The sequence below is a fragment of the Pyricularia pennisetigena genome (genome assembly GCF_004337985.1).
Source record: "Pyricularia pennisetigena strain Br36 chromosome 4 map unlocalized Pyricularia_pennisetigena_Br36_Scf_9, whole genome shotgun sequence".
In the NCBI taxonomy this organism is placed as follows: Eukaryota; Fungi; Ascomycota; class Sordariomycetes; order Magnaporthales; family Pyriculariaceae; genus Pyricularia; species Pyricularia pennisetigena.
This window is the reverse complement of record NW_021940921.1, coordinates 920,407-947,351: the sequence shown is the minus strand read 5'-3', so window position 1 is coordinate 947,351 and position 26,945 is coordinate 920,407. Positions and strand designations below refer to the sequence as shown.

Here is a 26,945-nt window from a genome sequence, read left to right as displayed (position 1 = left end):
TTAAGGCCCACTTAATCTTACAGTAGTCAGTATTATTCACAGCTTGTCGTTGGACACCCAGTACCGACACCCGGCTTGATCTCTCAGCCCCCATATCATGATCGATGCAACGGCCCATGTACAGGCCTTTAATCCCTACAAATAAGACTCTGGTGAATTTTCGTTAGCCTTTTGGTAATGGGCCATCCGCCTACAGCGCTGGCTGATTGATAATGTTGAAAAAAAAAGTACATACAATCTCAAACGAATCTGATAAGCGATAAACTCTTTCCGAGCGCCCCACCCCCTCACGGAACATGGCGTCAGTCACGAAGCTCGACTTTTCCCAATTCACCCACGGCAATGCCGAGGATAGAAGGAAATTTGGAGAAGAGCTAGTCAAGGCTCTCAACAAGTCTGGTTTTGTCAAATTGTCTAACCATGGACTGTCCGATGAGGAAGTTGAGGATGTTATGCAAATAGTAAGAAAACCCTCGACAATTTCATGGTTCGCTTTACTTTCCTGGATGCTAACATTTTATTTGCACGTTTAGTCACGCGACTTCTTTCACCTGCCACAGTCCAAGAAGAAAGAAATAGCTTGCCCCCCTGGACCGAATCCTCAACGCGGGTGGAGCGGTCCTGGATCCGGCGACTATGTTGCCAAGACGAGAAAAGAAAACTACGAGGGTCTGGATGTGAACAAACTTGTAGACGCGAGGGTAAGTCAAGTCTCCGTATATTTGTTTTTATCAATACAATTTTTATTTATCTACTTATTTATTTATTTATTAATACCCTCGTCTGGCAGGAACATTTCGACGCGGGACCAGAGGATGATTCCCAATTCCCTAACAGATGGCCGGCCGACAAAGATGTGCCAGGTTTTCGGGAAAAGGTCACCAGGCACTACAACATATGCAGACGAGTTGCGCTTCAGATTTTGGAAGCCATTGAAATCGGGTTGGAATTACCCGGCATTTTCGTTGACAGATGCAGCAAAGATGCCAGCGAGATATGCATCAACGTGTATCCCGAAATCGAAGCCGAAAAAATCGACGACTACACCAAACGCATTTGGCCTCATACCGACTATGGGGTTATAACGCTGCTTTTCCAGGACGGGGTCGGGGGCTTGGAATTGGAAAACCAAGACAAACCCAGGACGTTTTTGCCCGTCACGCCCACACCGCAAGGCCAACCGATAGAGATGGTTGTCAACGCCGCCGACTGCTTCGAGCGGTGGACCAACGGGTTTATAAAAGCTGGCTTGCACCGCGTCACGCTTCCTTGCGACGTCGCAGAGAAAAAAGCGGTGATTCCTGAGAGGTGTTCGCTAGCCTATTTTTTGAAGGCCACTCGGGACACAATGGTTGGACCGCTGCCTCAATTCGTGTCCGAAAAAAACCCTGCCAGGTTTGAGCAAATGACGGCGTTGGAATTCCAACAGATCCGGAACGCTACGCTTTACTGATGGTGGACTGTGCAAAGTCGGAGGGTGGTCAGGCGAAAGACTCTCGTGTACATAGAAAGAAGTAAACCAATTGCTAGACCAGCTGATAGATCTATATCCTGTTAGTGTTGACATACTTGATCTTCCCACCTTGCCCTTGTCACGCAGCCATCGAACTTATCGTGGAGTGGCTTTCGGGCAACTTGGGGTCGGATACGCACGTGATAGCTTTGTCGTGTGTACAATAAATAAATAACCCACCACCCAAACTCTATCAACTCACATGTTTTTTTACTGCTCTTTTCCCCTCACTTTATCTCTCGTTCTTGGACTAGCGGCGCCATGGTGCTCTCTACAATCGGCATTGCTATTTTGTTTCCACTGCTAGTATGGCTCTGTTACAAAGTCTTGCTGCCAAAGCTCTACCCTTCGGTCCTGCCGGGCATGCCGCATAATGAAATCCATGCAAAGCGTCTTCTCGGGGACTTGGCGGCAATAGAGGCCTACACCGCCAAAAACCGATGCACGAAAAGCGAGGCCACGTTCGAGACGATCAACCGCGGCGCTCCGAACTTCCCGGTTGCGCAAATGCTCACGCCCAACATCATGCCCCACGCCATCTTGACCGTCGACGACCCGCGAGAGGTGGAGGACATTTTGCGCAGGCGGGCCAAGGAATTTGACCGCTCCTCCATGACGGCCGCGTTCTTCAAGTCTCTCCTGCCAAAAGCCAGCATATCCCTGTTCACGACGCCAGAACTAAAAGTCCAGAAGAAGCTCTGGGCCGACTCCATCACGTCCGACTTTCTCATCAACGTCGTTGCTCCGCACGCCTGCCGCACCGCGAGTCGGCTCGTTGACGTTTGGCGCCTCAAAGTGGGGCGCGAGTTTCAGGCCCAGCCGGATCTGATCGACGCCACGATGGACCTGATGTGGGCGACCGTCCTGGGCAGCGACCTGGGCGTGCTGGGTAGCAAGCTGGCGGGTACAGCCGGTACCGCGGGCGAGTCGGATCATCTGCCCAAGGCCGCGTCCACCTCCCGAAAGATGTTCTTCGATGTAACATCTTTCCTGGAAAGCGAGAGTGTTTATATTCGCGCAGGGTGGGAACCGCTGCGGTCAAGGTTCATCCGGTTGCTGCCACGATACCACCGGATTCGCAAAAGCATGAATCAGGAAATGGCGAGGCTGATTTCCATGGCTCGAGTGAGGCGAGGGAACGGCGACGATACCGCCGACGGCCGCGTTGCCTGCGCCATGGATCTGGTCCTCGAGCGGGAGCTGCAGCTTGCGAAGAAAGGCAATCTGGTTGAAGCGACGAACCTTGAGCAGGAGTTGATGCTTTTTATGATTGCGGTATGATGTTTATTTTACTTTTTTTTTATTTCTTTTCTTTTTTTTTTTTTTTACTTTAATTAAGTTGTCATCTCACGGGGGCACAAACCTCCCTTGTCTTGATCGGTAACAAATGCTAACAACAGCCCCTCAGGGTATCGACTCGACTGCGTTTACTCTTGCTTGGTGTGTCAAGCTGCTTTCAAAACACCAGCAGATCCAACAGGAGCTACGCGATGCTCTCATGTCGGCTTTTGGTGTTGGTGCCGATGCTCCAAGTCTTCCACCAGCCCAGGACATAGCCAGCAAGGCTATTCCCTATCTCGACGCATTCATCCATGAGACGCTCCGCGTGGCCAACACGGCAGGATCAGTAGTGCGGCGCGCCACCACTGATGCAATCGTGCTTGGATGCTCCGTGCCGGCCGGCACAGAGCTAGTGCTGAACACGAGAGTTCTCAAGACCCCGCTCCCCGTCGACGAAGCGCTCAGGAGCCCCACGTGCCGTGAGGCACATGCAAAGCGCTCCCGCGGTGGTGTAGAAGGCCCGAGTGGTCGCAACCTAGACGTTTTCAACCCTCGCCGATGGCTCTATCCTGGGCCCGAAGGTCAGGATCTCTTTGACCCCGAGGCCCTGCCGACTTTGGTATTCAGCCATGGAACCCGGGGCTGTTTTGGTAAGCCTTCTCGAATCTGGGTGACTAGGTCTATCTATTCCAGACCCAAGCCTACAGCACTCGTCCCGAGCAATGTTGGGGGACCGACCTCGCTAACCTCAAACACCAGGAAAACGCCTCGCCATGCTGGACCTCCGAGTCTTTATCATCATACTTGTTTTCGGGTTCAAATTCATGCCGATCCCGGAAACCGAAGATGACTGGTCGGCGGAAGAAGGCATCTTCCACTCTCCCTCGCGTTCAACGGTGGTCCTCTCGACGTACAATGTGGCTTGAACAAGTCCTACTAAGAGAGTTCCACAGGTTTCTCCAGTATTATCAAGAGCATGACTGAGTGTTCAGCGGGCTGGCCCTCCAACCGGGATGGCTCGGACTCAGCTGCATGACCTGCATCGTCCACCGCCCTGGAATCCTTGTTCGAATCGGCGGTATAGACCCCCAGATCATTTAGTCACAATCCCATGCCCGTGTAAATCAAATGCCTCAAAAATTGCGATGAATGGGATTACCCAGGTTGGGAGGTGGGCCGTAAACCTGACGGCTGTCATGCAAATTAACTTTTTGGCCGCGGATCGGACCTTGCAGAACAGGTGGAGGGCAAAGATGGCAGATGGTTGGTTGGTCGGCTGACATGTCCACAAAGTCGAACAAAGTTTACACAGTTTTGCTGGTGGGGGCCGTTGCTGAAGATACTTTGTCCAGAATCGGCAACAGAATCAGCAAGATAAATCAGGCCATCAAGATCCACGCGGCAACGTTCTACCCCATATAGTCAAAAAGGGCAATGTTCTCGAATCTGCCAACCAGAGTCAGCACAATTTGAGTTTGCAAGGACTGACTGGTGTTTGTGCAGTTCGCAGCTGAAGGGAGCGGGCCGATATTCGTGGACATGCAGCCTTGATAATGCATGCACAGAGAAACGGTGGGTCTAACGGCCACTAACACCCGCAATTTATTGAGCTGTATGACTTGGATCTCACCTGACACAAGACATGGCTAAAATTGCCGGTGCTTATATCGAATTAATGCCCCGCAGATAGGTGACGGTTCTATTCATCTGTCTCATGGCGATCCACCCGGGCGATCCACATAGCCGAGACGTCCCGCAAACCCGGGATCGCTTGCCAGACGTGGAATATACGCCTTTTGGTATGTATTGCGACTTGATGGGGTGCAGCACCTGTTCAAAAACAATGTAACGGTCCCAAGATCACACCAAAACACGCGGTTTTCAACAGTAAATAATTTAATTAATCCAAAATGTCTGCAAATAGAGAAACTGTTAAATAAAAAAACAAAAGCTTATATCCTACTATATTTTAAATATTAACACTCCATCATTAACTCTAGTTGTAAATATAAATAAATATAAGCAACCAAAAGTTGAAAAAAGAAATGGCGACTTGGGGTGATTTTGGGATCGTTGCGTTCTGTTTGGACAGATGCTGTTTGTTTTAGTGGGTCAGGCGTTTCTTTAAATGACCCATCATAGTATTTGCCAAGTTCCAACTTGAGCGTAGCGGAATCCCTTTCGCCTGATCTTTGTTTATTCTGTCACATGCACCTAGTAGTTACTGTATAGAAGAAGTCCAGACTTTGTTTTACAGGCCTTGGAGGCAACACTCATGCAAATTCGCACATCGGCATATTGACAGTAAAATACACACCCTTACGTAGCACTAGCCGGAAAACCATGGACTCGGCGACAGAGCCACAACCCCAAGAGCCGATCGCCATCGTGGGCACGGGGTTTCGATTCCCAGGCGGCGCGTCCACGCCCTCCAAGCTTTGGGACCTCCTGCGCTCTCCAAGGGACGTCTTGGCCCCGATCCCGCCGACGCGGTTCAACGCCGACGGCTTTTACCACCCGGACGGCGAATACGGCGGCCACAGCAACGTACGGCACTCGTACACCATCTCGGAGGATCTCGCGGCCTGGGATGCGAGCTTTTTCAACGTCGCGGCCGGCGAGGCGTCGGCCATCGATCCGCAACAGCGGCTCCTGACGGAATGCGTTTATGAAGCCCTCGAGTCTGGCGGCCACAGCGTGCAGGCGCTGCGCGGGTCCGACACGGCGGTCTACGTTGGGCTGGTCAACGAGGAGTATAGTGATGTTCACTACCGTGAACTGAACACGACGCCGAGGGTGAGTGGTTGGAATTCTCCTCGAGACCCTGGCTTTATTTTTTTTTTTTTTTTCTTCTTGCATCTCTGCTTTTGATTATACCGAGCTTGCCACAGAGAATTGTTTACTTACCAGCACCATCACGGAGGGTGATTTTTGTGCCGTAGTATTTTTCAACGGGCACAGGCCGGTCTATTGCCTCAAACCGTATCTCCTACATTTTCGATTGGCGGGGTGCGAGTATGACAATAGATACAGCATGTTCCTCCTCGCTCGTTGCCGTTCATCAAGCCGTCCAGGCCCTACGGTCAGGAGCTTCACGAGTTGCCGTCGCAGCCGGCGTCAACATGCTACTTGGGCCTGAGCCATACATTGTGGAGAGCTCATTTCACATGCTTTCTCCCACTGGACGTTGCAGGATGTGGGATGTGTCGGCAGACGGCTACGGACGGTTAGTAAATTATTCAACTAGTCAACGTCAAAAACAATGTGCTTGTTTCATTGTTCCCTCAAACTTGGCTGTGCCCAGAACTTACGGACCTTTTCCAGCGGAGATGGCGTGGCTGCCGTGATATTAAAGAAGCTCAGCCAAGCAATTGCGGATGGAGACAGGATAGAAAGCGTCATTCGGGAGACGGGGATTAATCAGGACGGGGCCACGGGTGGTATCACGGTGCCGAACCCCAAAGCGCAAATTGCTCTGATACAAGACACATACAGACGAGCTGGGCTCGACCTGAGAAGGCGTTCGGACCGACCGCAATTTTTCGAGTGCCACGGGACTGGCACACCGACTGGTGACCCGCTCGAGGCACGAGCTGTCCACGAGGCACTGGGGAGGCACGTCATCGATGATGGCCCCGGCCGGCCCCCGTTATATGTCGGGTCGATCAAAACCGTCATAGGCCACACCGAAGCAACGGCCGGGATAGCCGGGCTGATCAAGGCTTCGCTAGCCATACAGGAAGGCCTCATACCGCCGAATCTGCTCTTCGAAGAGCTTAATCCCGCCATCGAGCCGCTGTATCACGGGCTGGAAATACCCGTGGGCAAGCCCGTCCCCTGGCCTGCCACAGGAGTTTCTCCTAGACGCGCAAGTGTGAACTCATTTGGGTTTGGCGGAACAGTGAGTGATAGACAATAATCAAACCCCCCGATGACCATGACAATAACCAGAAAAAAAAAAAAAAATGTATTGACACACGACGCAAGAATGCACATGCAATTATCGAGAGTTATCAGTTCCCACAAGGCACACGAGGTGCTCAAGAATCCGATCCGCTGCCGTTTATGTTTTCGGCCGCCACAAAACCTTCCCTCAAGCGGATGCTGGCGCAGTTTGCCGATTTCCTCTCCCCCGAGCAGGTGCCCCAAGATCTTACGGCTCACGACCTCGCCTTCACGCTCAACTCGAGACGGTCGGTCTTGTCGTGCAGAGCAGTGTTTGCAGCACGAGGGCTCGACGACCTGGCAAACAAGATTCGGGACGCGGCAAACGACCCGAAATGGCAACCGACCGCCACCGTGTCTGAAGCCAAGAACGGCGGACCCGCACCACGCATACTCGGCGTCTTTGCAGGCCAAGGAGCCCAGTGGCCAGGCATGGCAAGACACGTCATTGAAGACATCCCCTTCGTACGGCGGAGGGTGGCGGAGCTAGAGGGCTATCTCCAAGATCTTCCGGCCGAACACGTCCCGTCTTGGTCGCTGCGGGACGAACTGACCAAGGTCCAAGGGTCGAACCTCGACCTGGCGCAGTTTTCCCAGCCCCTATGCACGGCGCTCCAGATCATCCAGGTCGACCTGCTGGCGGCCGGCGGCGTCCGGTTTTCCGCCGTGGTAGGTCACAGCTCCGGGGAGATCGCGGCGGCGTACGCGGCGGGTTTGTTGTCTGCGCGCGACGCAATGGTTGTGGCATACTACCGCGGCCTGCACAGCTCTCGGCTGGCGGGCAAGAAGCAGAACGGCGGGGCCATGATGGCGGCGGGGATAAGCTTCGCCGAAGCCGGCAGCCTGGTGGGCTTGACGCAGTTCCGGGGTCGGATCGCGGTGGCTGCGCACAACTCGCCGACGAGCGTCACGTTGTCGGGCGACGAGGACGCCATCCTGGAGGCCAAGGAGCTCCTCGTCGCGGACGGCAAGTTCGCGCGGCTCCTGCGCGTCGATCAGGCTTATCACTCGCACCACATGCGGCCGTGTCTGGCTCCGTATGTCGCGTCGCTGCAGGGGGCGGGCGTCGGCGCGGCGCGACCCGCGCCTCAGGACGGCAGCCGCGGCACCACCTGGTATTCGTCGGTGCACAAAGGAACCGCTGGGCAGCAGCAGGTCATGACCGAGGTGGATTGCGAGTACTGGGCCACCAACATGGCGCAGACCGTTCTTTTTGCTGGCGCAGTCGAGTCCGCCGTGACCGCCCAAGCGTCTGCACTGCACCCGTTCACCATGGCTGTCGGTCTTGGACCTCATGGTGCCCTGCGCGGGCCGTTCGAGGACATACTCGCGTCCCTGTCGGCGGCAACGGGAGGCGGAACCAGTACCGGCCGCCTCCAGATACCCTACACCGACGTCCTTACAAGGAGCCAGGACGACAGCATCTGCCTGATGCGGTGCATGGGGACGCTGCTGGCCCACGGCGCAGCTGACGGCACGGACGTGGGCCGGTTCCAAAGCGTGGTGTACCGACTGGATTCTGAGGGCAAACGCCCGAGACCCGCACGCAACCTCCCCAGCTATCCGTGGGACCATTCCCGAACGTTCTGGCACGAGTCTCGACGGTCCAGAGCCCTGCGCACGCGATCAAAACCCGCGCACCCCCTCCTGGGGACGCTATCCCCCGAATCTTCCGAGACCGACCTGGCCTGGCACAACCTGCTCCGGCTGGTCGACCTCCCTTGGCTCCGCGGCCACCGCTTGCAAGGCCAGGTCATCTACCCCGCTGCTGCATACGTGGCTGCGGCCATCGACGCGGCTCTACATGTCGCTGGCGAGATGAACAGGGACGTCAAGGCGATCGAGTTTAGAGATGTTTGGGTTGGCAAAGCCATTGTATTTGATGATGATTCGGCCTCGGGGGGCGTCGAGGTGTACACAACCCTGACCATCAACCGGGATCGCCTAGATGGAGTTGACGGGAATGCCGTCCTGGAGGCAAGATTTCGCGTCCGATCTTGTTTGTTCGGAACCACCTCCACCGATGCCGCGTTGAACTGCAGCGGCTCCGTGTTGATCACCATGTTTGACCAGCAAGAGACGGGGCAAGACCGGCCGTTATTGTGTCCCCAACAGCCGCCACCGGCGCTGCTAGTCCCGGTAGATGAGGAGGGCTTTTATCAGGAGTTGAATCAGATCGGCTACCAATACACCGACTTTTTCAGGGCAGTCACATCGGCAAGGCGAAAGTTGGGATACGCCCAAGCAGGGCTGAACCTCCCCACGCCTGATCTCCTGCACCGGTCCGAAAAGGACTTCCTGCTGCACCCGGGGCCTCTGGACGCATTGTTCCAGGCCATACTCCTGGCATATTCCTGTCCGGGCGACGGCCGTCTCTGGTCCTTGCACGTCCCCATAGCCATCGAGCGGATCGTGATGGACGTCGAGGCGGTCCGAAAGACCAAGCCGGCCACGACGCGCTACGCCATCGAGGCGACCATCACCCGAGACCCGAGCTTCTCAGGCCAGCCTCAGAAGGGGCTCGGTGGCGACGTGGGCATCTTCACGCCGGATGGGAGCAGCGGCCTGGTCAGGGCCGAGGGTGTGCTCCTGGCCCCGTTGGCCACGGCGGCGGCGGACGACGACGTGCAAATGTTCCTCGAGCCCGTGGAGGGGGCCATCTTTACCGACTGCACGCTTGCCATGACCCTCGCGGACGGCACGACTGTTGCGCGGGCCACCGACGAAGAGACCAAACTCGGCTGGCTGCTGGACCGCATCGCGCACTTTTACCTCAAGCGTCTGGCAGACGAAATCACGCCCGATCAGGAGGCGAAAGCAAAATGGCACCATCGCAAACTGATGGACTACGCCCGCCACGTCAGCCGAGAGGTTGCGGCCGGCAGGCAGCCCTACGTCAAGGCCGAGCATTCTCAGGACACGTACGAGACAGTGAGGGAACTGATGGACCGGCATATGGACGTCATTGACGTGCAGTTGATGCGCGCCGTCGGGGAGAACCTTGGCGCCGCCGTAAGAGGCGAGACCATGATCCTGCAGCACATGATGCACGACGGCATGCTGGACAGATCGTACGAGGAAACGCTGGGCGTCAAGCCGTTTTCGGAATTCCTCTCGAGGGTCGTTGAGCAAATCACCTTTGTGCACCCGGACGCATCCATTCTCGAGATCGGCGCGGGCACAGGCGGCGCCACGAAGCGCATCCTCGACCGCATCCCCGACCGCTTCGGGCACTACACCTTCACGGACGTCTCGTCTGGCTTCTTCGACAAGGCCAGGTCGGTCTTCTCGGGGTTCGTGGAGAGCGGGCGCATGAGCTTCCGCACGCTCGACATCGAGCGCGACCCGGTCGAGGAGCAAGGGTTCCGGGAGCAGGCGCACGACGTGGTGCTCGCGTCCTTTGTGCTGCACGCCACGGCGGACCTGGAAAGCACGCTGCGGAACGCGCGTCGCCTGCTGAGGCCCGGCGGCTTCCTGGTGCTGCTGGAGATGACGAGCAACGACACCCTGAGGCTCGGGTTGACCATGGGCGGCCTGGAGGGCTGGTGGCTCGGGGCCGAGTCCGGCAGGCCGTGGTCGCCGTGCGTGTCGTCCGCCGAGTGGCATCGTCTGCTCATGCTCACCGGCTTCACGGGCGTCCAAGACAAGACGCCCGAGCTCGACCTCCTGCCTTGGCCATACGGGGTTCTGGTCTCGCGGGCGGTCGATGACGACCTGAGACTGCTCCTGGAGCCGTCCGCACAGGCGCCGTCGGAGCTGTCCAGCATGTCCAGCTTGCTTATTGTTGCTGGATCCTCACCTCAGAATGTGGCTCTAGCCGAGGAGCTGCGTCGCATGTTGCAGCCGTTCTCGGCGTCCCAGGTCGTGGTCACCGACGGTCTCGGAGGTTTCATGCGGCGCGCCCAGTCAGAGCAGCCGCTGTTCAGTCCACGCAAAAATGGCGGGTCCCGAGAGACAGGCGATCACGCTGATGGCTCGAGGTTGACGGTACTCTACCTAGCTGACCTTGATGAACAGCCGCTCCTTCAAGACATCAGGCAAGATGCCTTCCACGGCCTCAAGGAGCTGTTGAGACGGTCTCCCGATCACATCCTCTGGCTGACGCACGGGGCACGTAACGGCCGACGACCGTACGCTCTCGCCTCGGTGGGTCTCGGCCGGGCACTGATTATGGAATATCGGCAAGTGGCGATTCAGTTCATCGACTTTCCGACCACTGCCCCCGATGCCAAAGCTGTGATGGACCACCTCTTGCGTCTGGTTGTTCACTCTGCGCTCGAGAGGCAGAACACGAACCTGCTCTGGAGCCGCGAGCCCGAGCTTGCCGTGGACCAGCAGGGCCGCCTCTTGGTGTCGCGAATCCAGCCGCACCGGCACTTCAACCACGCATATAATTCTGCGAGACGCCTCATATCTGAGCCGGCTGACCCGGCTGGCGACTATGAGGTTTACGACGACTGGGACGAGGAAGAAGGCGAGTTTACGTCTCGGTTCCTCCTCCGCGCCCAAGCTGCACCACGCAGCTTTGACCGTCCGGGCGCCCACGAGATCAGCCCGCTGTATTCTGTTCCGCTGGCTCTTCAGCCTGGAGGCTGCACGTGGAATATCAGCGCTGGGCTGCCGGTTCAATCTGCCGAGTCCGCTGAGCGGAGCATTGAGATGGTCTTGTCCGACCGCATGGGATCGGTCATCACTGCGCTTTCTGGGCCCGTATCTATCTCCAGAGACGCCACTCCGTCTCGTTTGCGCGACGTTGCAGCTCATGTTTTGGCGTCTCTGATTGCGAGCGAGGCGGGCCGCGACTCTCGGCCGATCAAGCACGGCTATCAACAAAAGTCCAAGAGGACCTTTCTTGTCTTGGAGCCCGATGCCACTCTCGCTAGGCTGCTTGGCCGGGCTGCCACGCAGTCGGGCTCCTGGACCATTGTCTGCGCCACCACATCCCCGGAAAAGGTAGCCTCGGCACCTGATTCCTTTGCATTTGTCGACATGCACGCCAGCTGCTCGGTAATCAAAAAGGCTCTTGGGTTATCTGCGTCTTCCAACGTCCAAGGAATTTTCGTCTGCTCGGATCCGACTGCTAGCACTTCTGGGGGACAGACTCTCAGCAGCTTTCTCCAAGGGTCACAGCCCGAGCTTGCTCGAGCGAGGACGAGGTTGATTGCTGACCTGTTGCGAGATGCCCATGTTTTGCAGTCTGTCTCACACGGCGAATCGAGGCCGGGATCACAGTCAGTATTGGATTGCATGCTGCACGACGCCGTCATGGCTCATGCCCAAAAACTAAAAGACACGCCGTCGCATGGGCAGGGTCAGGGATCTGTGCATCTCCTTTCTCTGCAGGAATACCTGGAAAAGAGCAGACGGTCCACCCCGACAGGGCTCTCCGTGATCGACTGGACCGCCAGATCGCCCACCCCGCTCACAGCCACGGCTCGGCCACTCGATGGCGTCCGGCCCCTGCTCAGGGGCGATAGGACATACTTGCTCCTGGGCCTGGGCGGCAAGGGTGGCCTCGGATCTTCGCTGGCCGAGTACATGGTTGGCCAGGGGGCTAGGTACATTGTGCTGACGAGCCGCAACCCGGGAGTTGAACAAGAGTTGATTGCAAGCTACGCGAAGCGGGGAGTCAGGATCGAGGGAATCGCCAACGACATCACCGACAAGTCATCGTTGGAGAAGCTCATCAAAGACTTGGGCGAATCCCCGGACTGGCCGCCCATCGCAGGCGTGGCCAACGGCGCCATGGTGCTCGCCGACGTGTCGCTCGAAAACATGACGTACGACCAGATGGTACGGGTTCTGAGACCCAAGGTGCTGGGCAGCATCCTGCTAGACGGCATCTTCGACTCGGTCCCGCTGGACTTCTTCGTGCTCATCTCGTCGCTCTCGTGCGTGCTGGGCAACCGCGGCCAGGCCAACTACGACGCCGCAAACATGTTCCTCGTCGGGCTGGCGGCGCAGCGGCGCGCGAGGGGCCTGGCGGCCAGCGTGGTCGACATCGGCGCCGTCATGGGCACGGGGTACATGGCGCGCGAGGTGAAAGAGCAGACGCTCAAGCAGATGGTCGGGGCCGGGTTCGCCAAGATGTCGGAGCGGGACTTTTGCATGGCCTTTGCCCACGGCATACTGGCCGGGCGGCCGGGGCAGGCTCTCGGCGGCCACGAGGTCGTCACCGGGCTCAACGTGCCGCCGCCGACCGCAGAGTTCCAGCCCGACTGGGTCTCGAACCCCCGGTTCTCTCACATGGTGGCCAGGAGTCGCGCCGTCGCCAGGCGCAAAGCGCAGGATCCCGTGTCGGAGAAGCAGGCCGAAAAGACGCGAGACCTGCTGAAGCGCTCCAGGACGGTTGGCGACCTGGCGCGAATCGTGTCGGCCGCCGTCTTCAAAAAGATGATATACATGCTGCAGGTCGGCGACGAGGTCGCGGGCGACTTGGATGCCTTCTCGACACGAAGCACGTCCAGCCTGGGCGTCGACTCCCTGGTGGCCGTGGAGCTGCGCACCTGGGTCTTTAGAGAGTTCGAGGTCGACATGCCCGTGTTCAAGATCCTTGCCGACACGAGTTTTGGTGACGTGGTTGATTTTATTTTGGCTGCTCTGCCGGAGAGCTTGACACCGTCTCTCGACAAAGACTCCAACGAAGACGCCGTCCCAGCATCTGCGCTCAAGGAGCCCAAGCCGGCAGAGCCACCCGTCAAGAAACCTTCAAGGAACAGCGGCGAGGAGCAAGAGTTGGAGGACGACGAGGAGGAGGAGGAGGAGCCCATGAAAAACTCATGTTCGCCCTCATCATCGGGCGGCCAAGCCACACCGGCCTCCACCACGGAGATGTCAGCTTCGACGCCCGATATTAGCCTCAAACAAGCACTCCTTGAGGAGAATGTCGAGCAAGACAAAATCGGCCTCGACTCTTCCATAGCCCGGTATCCCACGCAAGAGTCAACTCCAGAGGCTCGATTCGAAAAAACGATCGACATGTCCTACGGCCAGAAGCGATTCTGGCTAATGAGCAACCTCAGCCCAACGCCCACGGTCTGCAACGTGGTGAACGACATCGAGATCAGGGCTGAGCTGGATACCGCTGCCCTTGCCAGAGCCGTCGGCCTGCTTGGGGCGAGGCACGAGGCTTTGCGCACGGCGTTCATACGCACCAGCCCGACTTTGGACGTCCCTCAGCAGGTCATTCTGAAGCGGAGCACGTTGCAGCTCGAGACGAGAGAGGTGGGAACCGGAGACGAGATCGACAAGCTGTACAGAGAACTCCACCATCAACACTTCAACCTCGAGACGGGGGAGCTGGTGAGGATGGTTCTCGTGTCGCTTTCGCCGAAGCTTCATCATCTCCTGATTGCGTACCATCACATAAATATGGATTCGTTCAGTATGGCCATTCTGGTGAAGGAGCTGCTCCAGCTCTACTCGGGCGAAGTCATCGATCCTCCTGCCGTTCAGCAACCAGATCTCGCCCTTTACGAGCAGAACCAGCAGGTACAGGGCAAGCAGTGGGCCGACGAGCTGGCCTTTTGGAGCCGTCTATTTGCCGAAAACCCAACCTTCCACGAGCCCCTGCCCATCTTGCACGCGTCCCCATCCAGTACGAGCAGAGCTCGGCCGGAACGCATCGCCTACAAAGCACACGTTGAATCGAGACGCGTCTCGGCAGCCACCGCCCAGTGCATGCGGTCCCTCTGCCGGGACGCCGGCGTGACGCCATTCCACGTCTACACTGCCGCGCTGCAGGTTCTGGTGTCGAGACTGGCCGACGTCCAACACGTCACCATGGGCATGGCCGACGGCAACCGCGGCAGCCTGCACCTCCCGGGCGCAGAGGCGGCCGTCGGAAACTTCCTCAACATGGTGCCGCTGCTTCTCCGCACCCCGCCGCGCGACACACGCCTCTACAAGCTGCTCTCCGAGACCCGCGCCGTGGTCCTCGCGGCCATGGGCAACGCTTCCGTCCCCATCGAGCTGGTCATGGAGGAGGTCAACACGCCCAAAAGCTCCAGCTACAGCCCCCTGTTCCAGGTGTTTATCGACTACAAGAGGGTGACGGAGAAGCTGCCCTTTCCCGGCCGCAAGGGGTGGGTGCAAGGTAAACGGTACCTGCTCAGCAAGACGCCCTACGACATAATGCTCGACGTCATCGACACGCCGGCCGGAGATGCTTTGCTGCAGCTTCACGCCCAGCAGGGGCTTTACACGGCGGAGGAGACGGCCAGGCTTTTGGAACTGTATTCGACACTGCTCGACTCCTTCTCCCAGGCCAACAGCCAGACTGTTGTTGGCGATGCCCGCATGGTGGCAGCGGCGGAAGCTGAAGCTGCGCTGCGACTGGGCCGAGGTAAGTTCAAGTCAAGTCAATTCAGGTCACCCCATGATTATATGTTGCCGCACGTTTTGTTGCTTGCTGACCAAAATCCATCCCTAAACAAAAGGTCTCATCTTGAATCTGGAGCACCAGTCTATTCTGCCTCGCCTTGATCACGCTGCCAAATCGCTCCAGGATACCGTCGCGCTTGCCGACACAAACGACAATACGCTGTCATGGACCGAGATGACAGGCAAATCGATCGCGCTGTCCCATGAGCTAAGCCGGCTGGGTGTAGGCCCGGGATCAAGGGTAGGGCTCTTCCAGGAGCCGACGGTCGACTGGGTCGTGACCATGCTGGGCATCTGGCGCGCCGGGGCTTCATACGTGCCGCTGGACCTCTCGCAGGGGCTGCCGCGTCTGGCGCGGATTGCAAAGGCTGCAAATTTCGCCGTAGTGGTTGTCCACCATGCGACGGCCGCGCTCGTCGGCGAGCTCGGAAGCCGTCCGGATGGCCACGTCGTCGACATTTCGACCCTGGACACGGTTCCTCCGCCGGCGGCCGCACTCGACAAGGCATCCGGCCTAGACATCAAGAGCAGCCAGGAGGCCATGCTGTTGTACACCAGTGGCACAACAGGCGAACCCAAGGTTAGTGGTAGTCGGCTTGTGGGGTGCAGTCGTACCGTGTCGGATGCTAACTAGTAACCGCACGCTTTTACCAGGGTATTTCCATCCCCCACCGCGTGGTGGTGAACGGAATCGAGGGGATGATGCAAAGGTGGCCGGAGCTCACCTCTGAGCCTCTAACAGTGCTCCAGCACTGCTCCATCAGCTTCGACGTCTCTTGGTGGACGGTGCTGCTTGGCCTCGCGTGCAGGGGTAAGGCGGTTGTCGCCTCCCGTGACATCCGGGGCGACCCGAGAGCCCTGACCCGCACGATCGTCCAACGAGGTATCAGGCTCACCGTGGCGACCCCGAGTGAGACCATCGCCTGGCTCCAAAGCGACGATTCCGGCGAGCTCGCGTCCTGTAACTGGCACTGGCACGTCGCCGTTGGCGAACCCATCCCACTCACTTTTCTCCGGCAGATTCACCTTCACGGGAAGCCCTCGCTCAGAGTCATCAACGCCTATGGTCCGTCTGAGGTCTGGATGCCGCTGTCGCACGAGATATCTTTCCAGCAGGCCAGGACGGCCGAGGACGTGGAGCGACTCTGGCCGGTGCCCGTCGGGAACCTGATGCCCAACTACACCGTCCGCGTGGTGGACGTCGACGGCCACATCCTGCCGCCTGGCATGCCGGGACATCTTGTCATTGGAGGGTGCGGCGTCGCGCTGGGCTACGTCGGGTCGGGGCCCACAGACCTACGCTTCCTCCCGGATCCATACCCCGTGCGGGAGCACCTGGTCAGCGGCTGGGACAAGGTCCACTTGAGCGGCGACTACGGCTACATGGACGAGAATGGTGTCTTTTTCTCGCTAGGCCGCATCAGAGGAGACACGCAGATCAAGCTGCGGGGCATGAGACTGGACCTTCGTCACGTCGAGGGAGCCATCATGGACAGGGCGGGCGGCTCTGTCGTGGAAGTCGTCGTGAGCGTGCGAAGAACAGACGGCCGGCCGCTTGGTCCCGGTACCCTCGCGGACGAATCAACGTCCAAAGTCCTCGTCGCTCACGCCGTCGTCGCTCCATCCACTTCTACCGATAGCGCTGTCCAACTGTTACGATCTATCGCGAAAAGTCTTCCGCTGCCCGACTACATGCGGCCGGCCGTCATCGTTCCCGTCAAGTCCCTCCCGCTCACCCCCAACGGCAAGCAGGACCGTACAACCATAGCGTCGTGGCCTGTGCAGCTGGGTTCGAGGACCGTCCCGGAGTCATCTGCCGTCGAGCCGGTGTCACCCCATGCTCATGTCCCCGAAGCCGACAAGCAGGCCCTCGAGCAGATGGGGAGGATATGGCAAGACGCCTTGGGCGCACCCTCCACGGACTCCGATCTGCTCGAGCCCTTGGACCCCGAGGCCGATTTCTTCCAGATGGGTGGCAACTCGATCCTCCTGACGCGCGTGCAGAGGAGCATCAGGGTGGAGCATGGAGTGGACGTCCCCCTCCGCGAGCTTTTCCACAACACCACGCTCGCGCAGATGTCGCGGTTCTTGCGCCAAGACAAGAACGGCCCGTCCGGGAGCAGAATCGACTGGGACGCCGAGACGCGGCCTCTGCCCGAGCTGGATCTCGCGCTTCGAGTGACTGAAATCTCGCCCGCCGAGCCGAACGGCACCCTGGAGGGGGGCGTTGTGGTGGCGTTAACGGGTGCGGCCGGGTTCCTAGGCCGTCACCTGGTGCAGAGCCTGATCCGGCACCCGGCCGTGTCGGAAATCCACTGCGTCGCCGTGCGCAGTCGGCCCGAGCGGCTGGCCGCACATGCAAAGGCCGCGCGTGCCGGCGGCAAGAAGCTGCAAATCCACACGGGCGACCTCTCCCAGCCGGATCTCGGCATCGCGGACCCGGACCTGGCGAGCAGCGTCTTCTCGGCGGCCGACGTCATCATCCACAACGCGGCCGACACGTCCTTCCTCAAGTCGTACGCGACCCTCCGCGCGGCCAACTTGGACTCGCTCAAGGCCCTGGCCCGCCTGTCCCTGGTGCACCGCACCATCGCCCCGCCGCCGGGCTCGGTGCGGCGCCGCCGCCCCGCGCACATCCACTTCGTGTCGACGGCGGGCGTCGCGACGTTTCTGGGCCGCGACCTGGCCCAGGAGCCACTCGGCCGCCACCCGCCCGCCCACGTCGCCGAGGGCTACCTGCTCACCAAGTGGGCGGGCGAGCTGTTCCTGGACCGCATGGCCGCGGCGTCGGCCGGCCTGCTGCGCGCCACGGTGCACCGCACCGCGTCGCTGGTCGGGCCCGGCGCGCCGGAGCTGGACGTCGTGTCCAGCGTGGTCAGGTACTCGATCGCGCTGGGCGCCGTGCCGACGCTCGAGGGCTACGCCGGCAAGATACAGTTTGTGCCGGTCGAGGAGGTGGCGGAGGACATGGTCGGCGCTGCCGTCGCCGCGGACGGCGCCGAGGGGGTCCGGTACCGCCACCACTGCGGCGGGGCCGATGCCGCCGTCGACCTGGCCGACCTGGGAACGTACTGCATGCGGACTCTTGGTCGGCGCGGGTCCTTGCCTGTCCTTGGCGATGACGAGTGGATCGACAAGGCCGAGGCTGTCGGGTTCCCGCCCCTGCTGGGAACGTATCTTAGGTCCGATACGCTGGGTGGGAAAAGAAAGACTTTCAAGGTGCTTTTGAAAGACTAGACTAGAGTGTGACACCGCTTTGTGGTCGGGTGCTCGATATTGTAGGTTCTACCAGGGCTGGCGCGAGGCTTGGGAAGTAAAGTAGCTCTGTTTTCTCGCATCATGTAGGTGAACTCGGTTCGAAATCTTGATGGAGACTGTGCAGTTTAACGGCTGCAAAAGAAAAAGGGAACTGATTGGAGAATGAAAAATTAGATTAATTCACAACTTCACAACCTGGCCCTTTTGATCCAAATCCTTCATCTGACTAAGATGCTGGTAACAACTGCGTGCTGCTGTTGCCTAATACTGGTACCTCAATAAACCGTATTAATCCAGCCACTCTTGATCCGATCGCATAGAGTTTATCTCTTGAGTCCCCGACAAACGTTGCTAGCTACTAATAAATATAAGAGGAAGCAAGGTGTTTAATCAGCGTCACTGTGCATGCAAGTAAGGTCTTTCGTGCATTAGTGAGTCGAATCGAGGGGTGGAAGAGCAGATATCCCCGGGGCCCGGCTATATAGGGGCGCCCATGGCTAAAACAACGGCAGATACGCAAGGTACGGTGGTGCGATAGTCTATCGACTGCCAACTCCCAAAGTATTACCTACCAGCCCTCAACGCGCCAGTGGCCGTAACAGGCTTTTGGGTCGACAGTGGCAGTCTACAAGACGGATCCCGAGTCCGACAAGAGCAAAATCATCCTAAGCGGTCCCCAAGAGACGCTCACCATGACGTTGCCAGCCCACGCCTCGGACGCCGAATTCCCCAGCCCAATCCTCAACGACCAGCTGGCTGTGGAGATAACGAAGCTCGTCAAGGTTGATCCCACTCAGAGCTTGGGCGACACCGTCTCGCATCGGCGGATATCATCCACCACAACAACTGGCTAGCGGACCTCCGGGCTCCCACGAATCGGCCGGTTCTGATCGTGTTTGAGGGCTTAATCATGTACCTGACCCCCAGGCGATGTTGTGCGTCTGTTCCAACTGGTTCAGCGGTAATTCGTCGCAGCCGGGTGCGAGAGCGAAGTCTATTCGACTCGGCTGGATATTGCGGGTACATTCTGAGCAATGATCAGAAAAGTGAGCCATGGAACCAGTGGGGGCCAAATCCAACTTTTAAATGCCATGGAACTATTGGCTGGTAGCCAGGGTACCAAGCTTGAAGCTTACAAGGAGCTTGTCACAGCTTACCGAATATGCAAATCTAGCTGGGTATCCATGGCTTGGAATACTACTTGTATGAATTTCTGACAGACTTGGTAGCGGCAGTGGTCTCTTTTTTTGCAAGCTGACTTGACGCAACTCAACAAAGTTTGGGCTTATCAAGGCATAGTACCCAACCGATTTCCGCCATACTGGTGGATTCTCTTCCCAAGTTTCCGCTCCTTTCATGATAATCCTGAATAGCTGGTCTTCGAACTGAGCGAGTGGTAACCGTCTACTTAACCGATACTACCAATAGCAAACAGCGGCTAGGCGGCGCTGAATGTTATCATACACTGTTCATAGCCCATTGCTGGACGTTTGGTTATCATTCCCTCGTTTTTCCAACCAAATTCGAATTTAACAAGTCAATCTTTTTGTGTTGCTAGGATTGACTATCAAAAAGGAATCATTGGTGTGAACTATTCTGTTATTTAATCGTTCGGTCGCCATTTCGACCCCATGTTCCCTGACACCATACTTTAAACCTAATTTAATGCTTGTTAATATAGTTAATCCTGATCCATGGTAACAATTCCAGCTTGTTTCAGCTTTAATATGCTGGAGTAACCTTGGTGCATTTAAGCACAAGGTAGAATTGCGTTTGAACAAGTAATTAAGTGGAGATGTACATGTCAGTACAGAAGGGCTACTGTAGCTCATAGTTGACGCTTCATCTTGAACATTCAAGGCTTTTTCCATCTTTCCTTCTATCTCTTTGTGCAGGACTCTAGACGTCTTTGGCACGTCAAATTTCTCATTTATTACACGTTAAAGTGCTTTCGAAATTGTTAAATGCGAAAATGCTTTTCTATGTTTCCATTCGCTAGAACTGATTTCAAAAGAGTGTTCAACTAACATATATCAACTAAATAGCCTCGGGGTCGTCTTATTTTAATGCCCAGTCACTTGTTTAGTTTAGAAAACATAGTTTAAAGAAAATGTTGTGTTTATGTCCTAATAGCAACAAATTAAATAGAATGCATTGAGCTGTTCGATTTGGGCAAGTCGTCATGAAAGATATTCATAGAAAATGCTCTTCACAGTTCTGGTAAGAGCTGACAAAGGAATAATCAAAGCAAGCTATTGATGAGGTTGTATTATTGATATCTGATTACCAAATATTTACCCTAACCTCTTAACCACAGACTAATTACTTGCTTTGATGCCCTTTTCATGATTTCCGTGAGTTTTCCCAGGTTTGATATTAAGCAGCTAAGCAATCCCTAACCTGTTTGCCGACAGTTTGCTACCGAGTAAGCAATCCACTCTTCTACTATTCTTCACCTTTTCGCTTTGGCCTCGGTTGGCTTTGCAACTACGGACCCAAGGATGCCAAAGTCCTTGAGAGGTTGAACGCGCCACGTCTCGGTCTTACGTCTAATATATTGAAACTGCTAGGATCGAATCCATTCTCGCCCCAGATACTGAACGAGTACAAATGCGCCATTTGCAACTCTTGGCGGACGACGAGGCAAATCCCCTTTTTCAAATTACAAAGAGCATAACGTTCTTTATGGTAACAAGAGGCGTTGGACCAGCACGTCTTGGAACAAATCGGCACAGAAAAGGCCTTACGGTTTATTATTCAAGCAAATAATGTTTTGTCAGATTAGCAACATCAAATACAAAGATACGTCTCCAAGATTGTAACAGCTTGAATTCCCTGAACCAGACAATTTGAAAAGTATGGACGCAAGTCGTTGCGACCGAGACGAATACGTAATGACGTCATTCCCAAATCCCCGGGTTGCTGGACCGACAAAGTAAGCAAATCGCCCAGCAACCCCTCCACATGTCCAACACGGCAAAAAGATACTCTACCAAGCCTTCCTCGTCCAGGTACCGAGCTTAGTTGCAAATTGGGAGTGGCAGCTGCATCTGCAATCAATAAATATGTATGCCAAGAGGACACATCATTTGACCCGCATTCACATGGAACACCCATGCTGAGAGTGATTCATTAAACCATGCGGTGGTGAATGTAACGTGAAGCTCCAATGACAAACGTCCTGTTGATGCAGGGGGATCAGCCGTGGAAGCCGCTATGGGAGGAAGCTCCGTTACACAGCCTCAAAAAGAAATCACTAGCCTAGTGTTCCGACCAGTTGAGGTACCGATACCCCGCCATTTCTTTCCTGGTCTTCTCACCGCGCAACTCTGTCTACATCATCATTTCCCCACCATTGTTTACGACAAATCGCCAAACATCAACAATGTCCGCGCAAGACTATTACAATAGCGCCGGTGGAAGCGGAGGCTCGGGAGGCCAGAAGCAGTTTCAGCCGCCGTCCTAAAACTACGATCAGCATGGCTTCCACCAGCAGAACCAGGGCGGCCAGCAGCCGCAGCAACAGTATCAGGCCTACTACCCAGGCGCCCCTCAGCAGCCGCCGAACCCTTCTTATACTCAGCAAGGATTCCAGCAGACTGCTGGTGAAAATGCACCCTACCAGCAGGTGCGATATTGAGCCTAACCTTTTTTCATTTCATTTATTTCTATCTACTTTTTGTTCTGGTCATACCAGACGCTGATATCTTCTCACGTGCATCCGATCCCTGCAGGCTTACCAACCCCCTCCCTACCAGCAACAGCCATCAGGCCACGGCGCGCCGCAGCAGCCGGCCCAGAACCCCTACGGCAGCCCACCGCCTCTTGCCGGTGATGGTCAGGATCGCGGCGTGGCGGGCGGTCTGCTTGGCGCCGGAGCGGCGGGTCTCGCTGCGCATGCGATGGGCGGAGGGGGCCTGGCCACGGTCGCCGCAGGCGTAGTTGGAGCTGCGGGCGGTCATCTGGTGGAGGAGAAGCTGTCAGGTGGCAAGGTCAAGAAGGACAAAAAGGACAAAAAATACAAGAAGGATAAGAAAGAGAAGAAGGATAAGAAGGACAAGGTGAAGAAGGTCAAGGACAAGCACAAGCGCAAGGGAAGTGGGAGCTCAAGCTCGAGCAGCTCGAGCAGCAGTGACTCGGATTAGGAGCTGGTGTCAGCCTGAGCTTGTATTTCCAGGCAGTCTGAGGGAGGAGACGTTCAAGAGTGGACACCGCTTCCGCTAAGCGAGGCCTGCATATCAAAAGCTTCGGATCTCATGTCCGGTCGCTGATCTTGTTTTCTAAAAGCTTCCAGAAGTCTTGGCTTTTTGTTCCCGGAAGTTGTGCGATCATTCCGGCTTGGCGCTCGCCGATAAGGGTTGAAGAAGCAAACCAATGGGATAGTCGCCAGTTCTAGAAGTTTAATAGCCTTGCATTGTTCTAGTTTAGCTTGCAGATGGAAAAGGAATCAAAAGATATCAATTATCATCATTTTTCCTTTCAGCTTTCGCCCATGAGAAAGTGTTGAGCGCACCTTCACCTCAGGTCCCCAAATCGATTGCGAGGAACAAAGCAAAAATGTGATATCTTTCGCCAGTATGCCAAATGAATTCTAGCACCAACTCAAATAATTATTAACATGCATGCGCTCAATCGCGGGATACGATGGCCACTCGTCTGCATGAAGAGAGCCGGGCAAAGTGCGGTTGGCTCTGGTAATTGGGTAAAGCTGTCATCATTGCGACCAGTGGGAGACCCACAAGATGACAAGTCCAAGTTTAAATAAGCCATAGTATCAACGCTGGTGTTCAAACAGCTATGGTTATGAGCCACTATCCATCGGACACAAGTTTTGACAACTCGCTCTTGATCTCGCAAAAAGAACAGACATCCCATTGACTGTCTCTCTCGTTCACCGATGAACCTCTGCATCCATATCAATTCCTCGACATTGTCTTGTGTATGGAGCAAGGAGGAGCACGAAACCGGACTTGGTTGAAAGAGCCTACGGTCGAGCGGTTGTAGAGTCCGTTTTCGCGGAGTAGCTTACTGCAAGACTCTTGAGCTAGGCTTGAATTGAGCATTTTTAGTCTTGTTAAATACCAACTGTCATTTGCTACGTCGAATGGGGAGTCGAGAGTTTGCTTCCCAGAAACTCAGACCTGCTGGAATGACTCGTTGATGTTGATGGGCGGCATTGTCGACTTGGCATGTGGCGGACTCTCGACCCTGACGAATGAAGCGCAAAGTAGCAGGACTCGGTGATTCATCTCCACGTCCCTTGGCACCCAAGTCGACATCAAACATAGCGACAGAAACCATGAATGTGAAACTGTGGGCATGAGGAGCAGGTAGAGCGTCCGAGAGAGAATGGGAAACGGAAAGATGGACCATTCACCCCATGTAATGCTACATCTTCCGAGTAGTGAAGCGCCGTTTCATTTGCATTCTTTCCCACTTTTCTCCTGGCATGCAGATTTGCTGACTTGGGTTTTGGGATTTCCTCTTCTGGCTGTGGTGTTGGATTGTGCCACCGTGACACCCTGCCAAGCCCAAACATCTGCCAATTTGGGAATCTAATCGTCATCATGAAGACACAATTTGCAAACATTCTGGAGCCGCCCTTTCCCTTTGCTCGTGTAGCGCAGCAAATCGTTGAATCATTCAATTTCTTTCTTCTCGTCACTGTTTGATTTCATCAGCTTTTCTTTCTATTCTGGGTGCCTAGATACCCTCCTAAATACCCTGGTCCAAACAGACGGGTTTTCCTCAATTGAGCCTGACATTGAAATCACATTCGAACCATTACCGACGGGAATTTTGGACCCCTCACAGCAATTGCGAAAAAGTCATGTCCATCAATACGGGCGTCCATCTCCGGGACCTGGTCCCAGAGCCGGCAACAACCCACCCCGACGCCGACCAACACCAAGCATCGAGTGAACGAGAGCTTCCCAGCGATTCGCACGCCCTGGCCGTCTCCGACCCTGGTAAAGACAAGGGCGCCGCACAGATCGACCACGACCAGCAGCAGCTTCTCGACTTGGGCTGGCAGGGGGACCCCAAGGAGATACCGGAACATCTGATTGCTGGGATTGACAATGAGGATCTGTGGACGTTTGTGCGGAGGTTTGACAAGGTGCGTCGGGGATAAAAAAAAAAAGAAAAGAAAAGAAAGGCTGTGGTGACTACATGTCTTAACATCAAGGGAAAATATAGCAAGTCTTCTTTCTCAAGGAAACGTCTGATGTTCCGGTTGGTGGACTGGATCTTTACCTGGCCGATGGGGCCGAGTTCTCTGCCAACAAGCTCCGCAGTCAATTCGAGCGGCTATACATGGGCTTGGTATGTAGAGCATGGACTGAACTGCAAATCCCGATCCTACATGATTGGTCAAACCAGACTAATCAGCGATGCGGAATCTTTAGATTCTGGGGCTCGTTGCCTCAATGAAACATATCGCCCGGCTAAGATCGTGGCGGGAGCCCAGAAGAACAGGAACGTTTTGCATCGTGAGCAACCTTGAACGAGTCCCTCTGAGTCGCGACATCAGCCAAGAAAAGGTCCAAAACTGACAGTCCGGCACCGATGGAATTAACCAGGCTTATCTCACTGCATGGGCTCTCGACATGCTCTTCCCACTCCTTTTCGCCTCACTCATCACCCTCATCGTCTCCCAGCGCGCCCGAAACTTAGCCTTTCCACCTGCCCCCGTCTCCCTCGTCGATAGGCACACGGGAGGGCCCACAAAGCCCGAGGCCGGCGTACTTGGATCCACCGACTCTGCGACCGGTGCTCCTGAGCATCAAAAAGGCGAAACCATCGAGAACGAGGCCAGCAACTTTGTGACTGGCGTCGCGGGCATCGCCGTCAATACGCTTACCGCCCAGGACCCCAAAAGTCAGCCCGAGAACGAGGAGGGCGAGAAGCACCTGACTGATGACTTGCCGGACCCAGACGAGGCGGCTACTGCCATCGCTTCGGCAAAGGACAAGGCGACTGGCGTGCCGGAGCCGTCGCAAGACAAGACAAAAGAGCCGATGGAGACGCTCATGTGGTCTAAAATGAGGCCGCTGCTCCACATGTTGACATTGACGTCGGATACGTATGAGCGATTCGCAAAGTAAGACGCCCATGCTGGACGACGGCCAATGTACCTTTGTTGTAAATGATTAAAGTAAAAGCTAACCAGTCGAATCAGCGCATTGTCTCCGACACCCCCTTTTCATCCGTACCTGCACCGGTTACGTCTGGCGTCAACAATGGCGCCATTATTTCTTGCATCCCTATTTATGTCAGCACACACAGCAAACAGAATTGTCTCACTGGCATTTGGCTTTGTCTTCTTTGGTGACCCTGTCATCACTTCTGTGATGAACTGGCTGGACTGGGCATACCCCAACTGGAGAAAAGTGGTACACATTAACAAGTAAGTTTTCTTTTACCAATTATTATTCAGCATCGACTCGAGCCAGAAAGCACGCATGTTGACAAAACCTTCCAACAACCTCGGCAGCACACTTCTCAAAGGCGTCCCAACCAACGCACAAGTCGCCATCACCCTCCTCCGACATGCTGAGGCGAACCGTTGCCCCTTGCCACCCCCGCCACAAATCACCGGCCCACCGCCCAAGAACCCAATCGACCTGGAAGACTCACACGTGATCGAGGCCGCACCGGGCGGTGACCAGCCCCTGGCGGCGTCGCAACGCGACCTCGACGACGCGGCCGAGCGCGACGATGAAAAGCTGGAACGCGCCGGGGGTGAGGATCCGGAACTAACGTCGACGCAGAACAAGCACAGCAGCAAGGCTAGCAAGCTGCTCGGCCTGCTGAGGGGAGGGACCAAGGCGGGAGTCAAGGCCGGCCTGGCGGTCAACAAGGCCAGGTCAAAGGTCGGCACGAACAAAGAGTCAGCCAAGAACAGGCTCGGAGCCGTGCCGGACAAGGAAGACGTCCGCAAAGAACACGCCGAGGGAGGGCCGGTGAAATTTTCTGCTCGCTGGCAGGGGAAGGAGGGTTTTGTGTGCGTGGCATGGCGGGACGGCGTACCGGTGGTTTCGTTTTCGGACAACAAGATGGCGACTGCGGCGCGGCGGGCTGCGGGGGAGAATCCAGATGAGCCCGGCTCCAGCGACGCGGATCTGATGCAGCTGAACCCTGCCTGGACGGTGGACGTGACACAAATCAAGGAGCTGAAAAAGCATGCTGGATTCGGGGTCAAGAGCAAGCTGGCCATCGGTTGGGCGCTTGAGCGAGACATCAACGACGGTCTCGAGATGATTGACAGGTCGGGAGAGTCAAAGGTGCTGACGGCGGTGCCCAAGAGGGATGAGCTGTTTAACAGGCTGTGTGCTATGGGAGGACAGAAGTGGGAGCTGTGGTAGTTGCGCTCGTTGCTGGCAGCCTCGTGGGTATTTAAAAGGCACTTGCAAGAGACAGAGCCAGGCTTGGATGGCCTGAAAGTAGACTGATGGGACAAGAGGCTGTCCGGAACATGTAGAAATAAATTATGTTATCGTTGATCCAATGCTCCGGAGAGGCAGGACAATTTTCCTCTCAATTTGTGCAGTTTTCTTTTTTTTTT

The 26,945-nt window shown here is 56.1% G+C and overlaps 5 protein-coding genes across 5 annotated transcripts; all 5 read left to right on the top strand.

The window, feature by feature from the left end:
• Positions 1-296: 296 nt before the first annotated feature.
• On the top strand, positions 297-3,720 carry PpBr36_10269 (uncharacterized protein; the record flags this gene model as incomplete). Its single annotated transcript, XM_029897382.1, has 6 exons — positions 297-461; positions 534-701; positions 791-1,233; positions 1,768-2,788; positions 2,922-3,444; positions 3,554-3,720. 6 exons carry the CDS (start codon positions 297-299, stop codon positions 3,718-3,720), a joined length of 2,487 nt encoding a protein of 828 aa, XP_029744236.1.
• Positions 3,721-5,137: 1,417 nt separating this feature from the next.
• PpBr36_10268 (uncharacterized protein) lies at positions 5,138-18,358 on the top strand (the record flags this gene model as incomplete). Its single annotated transcript, XM_029897381.1, has 6 exons — positions 5,138-5,590; positions 5,869-6,020; positions 6,119-6,695; positions 6,782-15,083; positions 15,178-15,701; positions 15,776-18,358. 6 exons carry the CDS (start codon positions 5,138-5,140, stop codon positions 18,356-18,358), a joined length of 12,591 nt encoding a protein of 4,196 aa, XP_029744366.1.
• Positions 18,359-18,872: 514 nt separating this feature from the next.
• PpBr36_10267 (uncharacterized protein) lies at positions 18,873-19,233 on the top strand (the record flags this gene model as incomplete). The annotated part of the gene is made up of 2 exons (XM_029897380.1): positions 18,873-18,900; positions 18,998-19,233. 2 exons carry the CDS (start codon positions 18,873-18,875, stop codon positions 19,231-19,233), a joined length of 264 nt encoding a protein of 87 aa, XP_029744234.1.
• A 2,625-nt stretch (positions 19,234-21,858) lies between these two features.
• PpBr36_10266 (uncharacterized protein) lies at positions 21,859-22,524 on the top strand (the record flags this gene model as incomplete). Its single annotated transcript, XM_029897379.1, has 2 exons — positions 21,859-21,984; positions 22,114-22,524. 2 exons carry the CDS (start codon positions 21,859-21,861, stop codon positions 22,522-22,524), a joined length of 537 nt encoding a protein of 178 aa, XP_029744364.1.
• Positions 22,525-24,209: 1,685 nt separating this feature from the next.
• Positions 24,210-26,745, top strand: PpBr36_10265 (uncharacterized protein; the record flags this gene model as incomplete). The annotated part of the gene is made up of 6 exons (XM_029897378.1): positions 24,210-24,497; positions 24,578-24,703; positions 24,787-24,870; positions 24,937-25,481; positions 25,560-25,787; positions 25,875-26,745. 6 exons carry the CDS (start codon positions 24,210-24,212, stop codon positions 26,743-26,745), a joined length of 2,142 nt encoding a protein of 713 aa, XP_029744235.1.
• Positions 26,746-26,945: the final 200 nt, after the last annotated feature.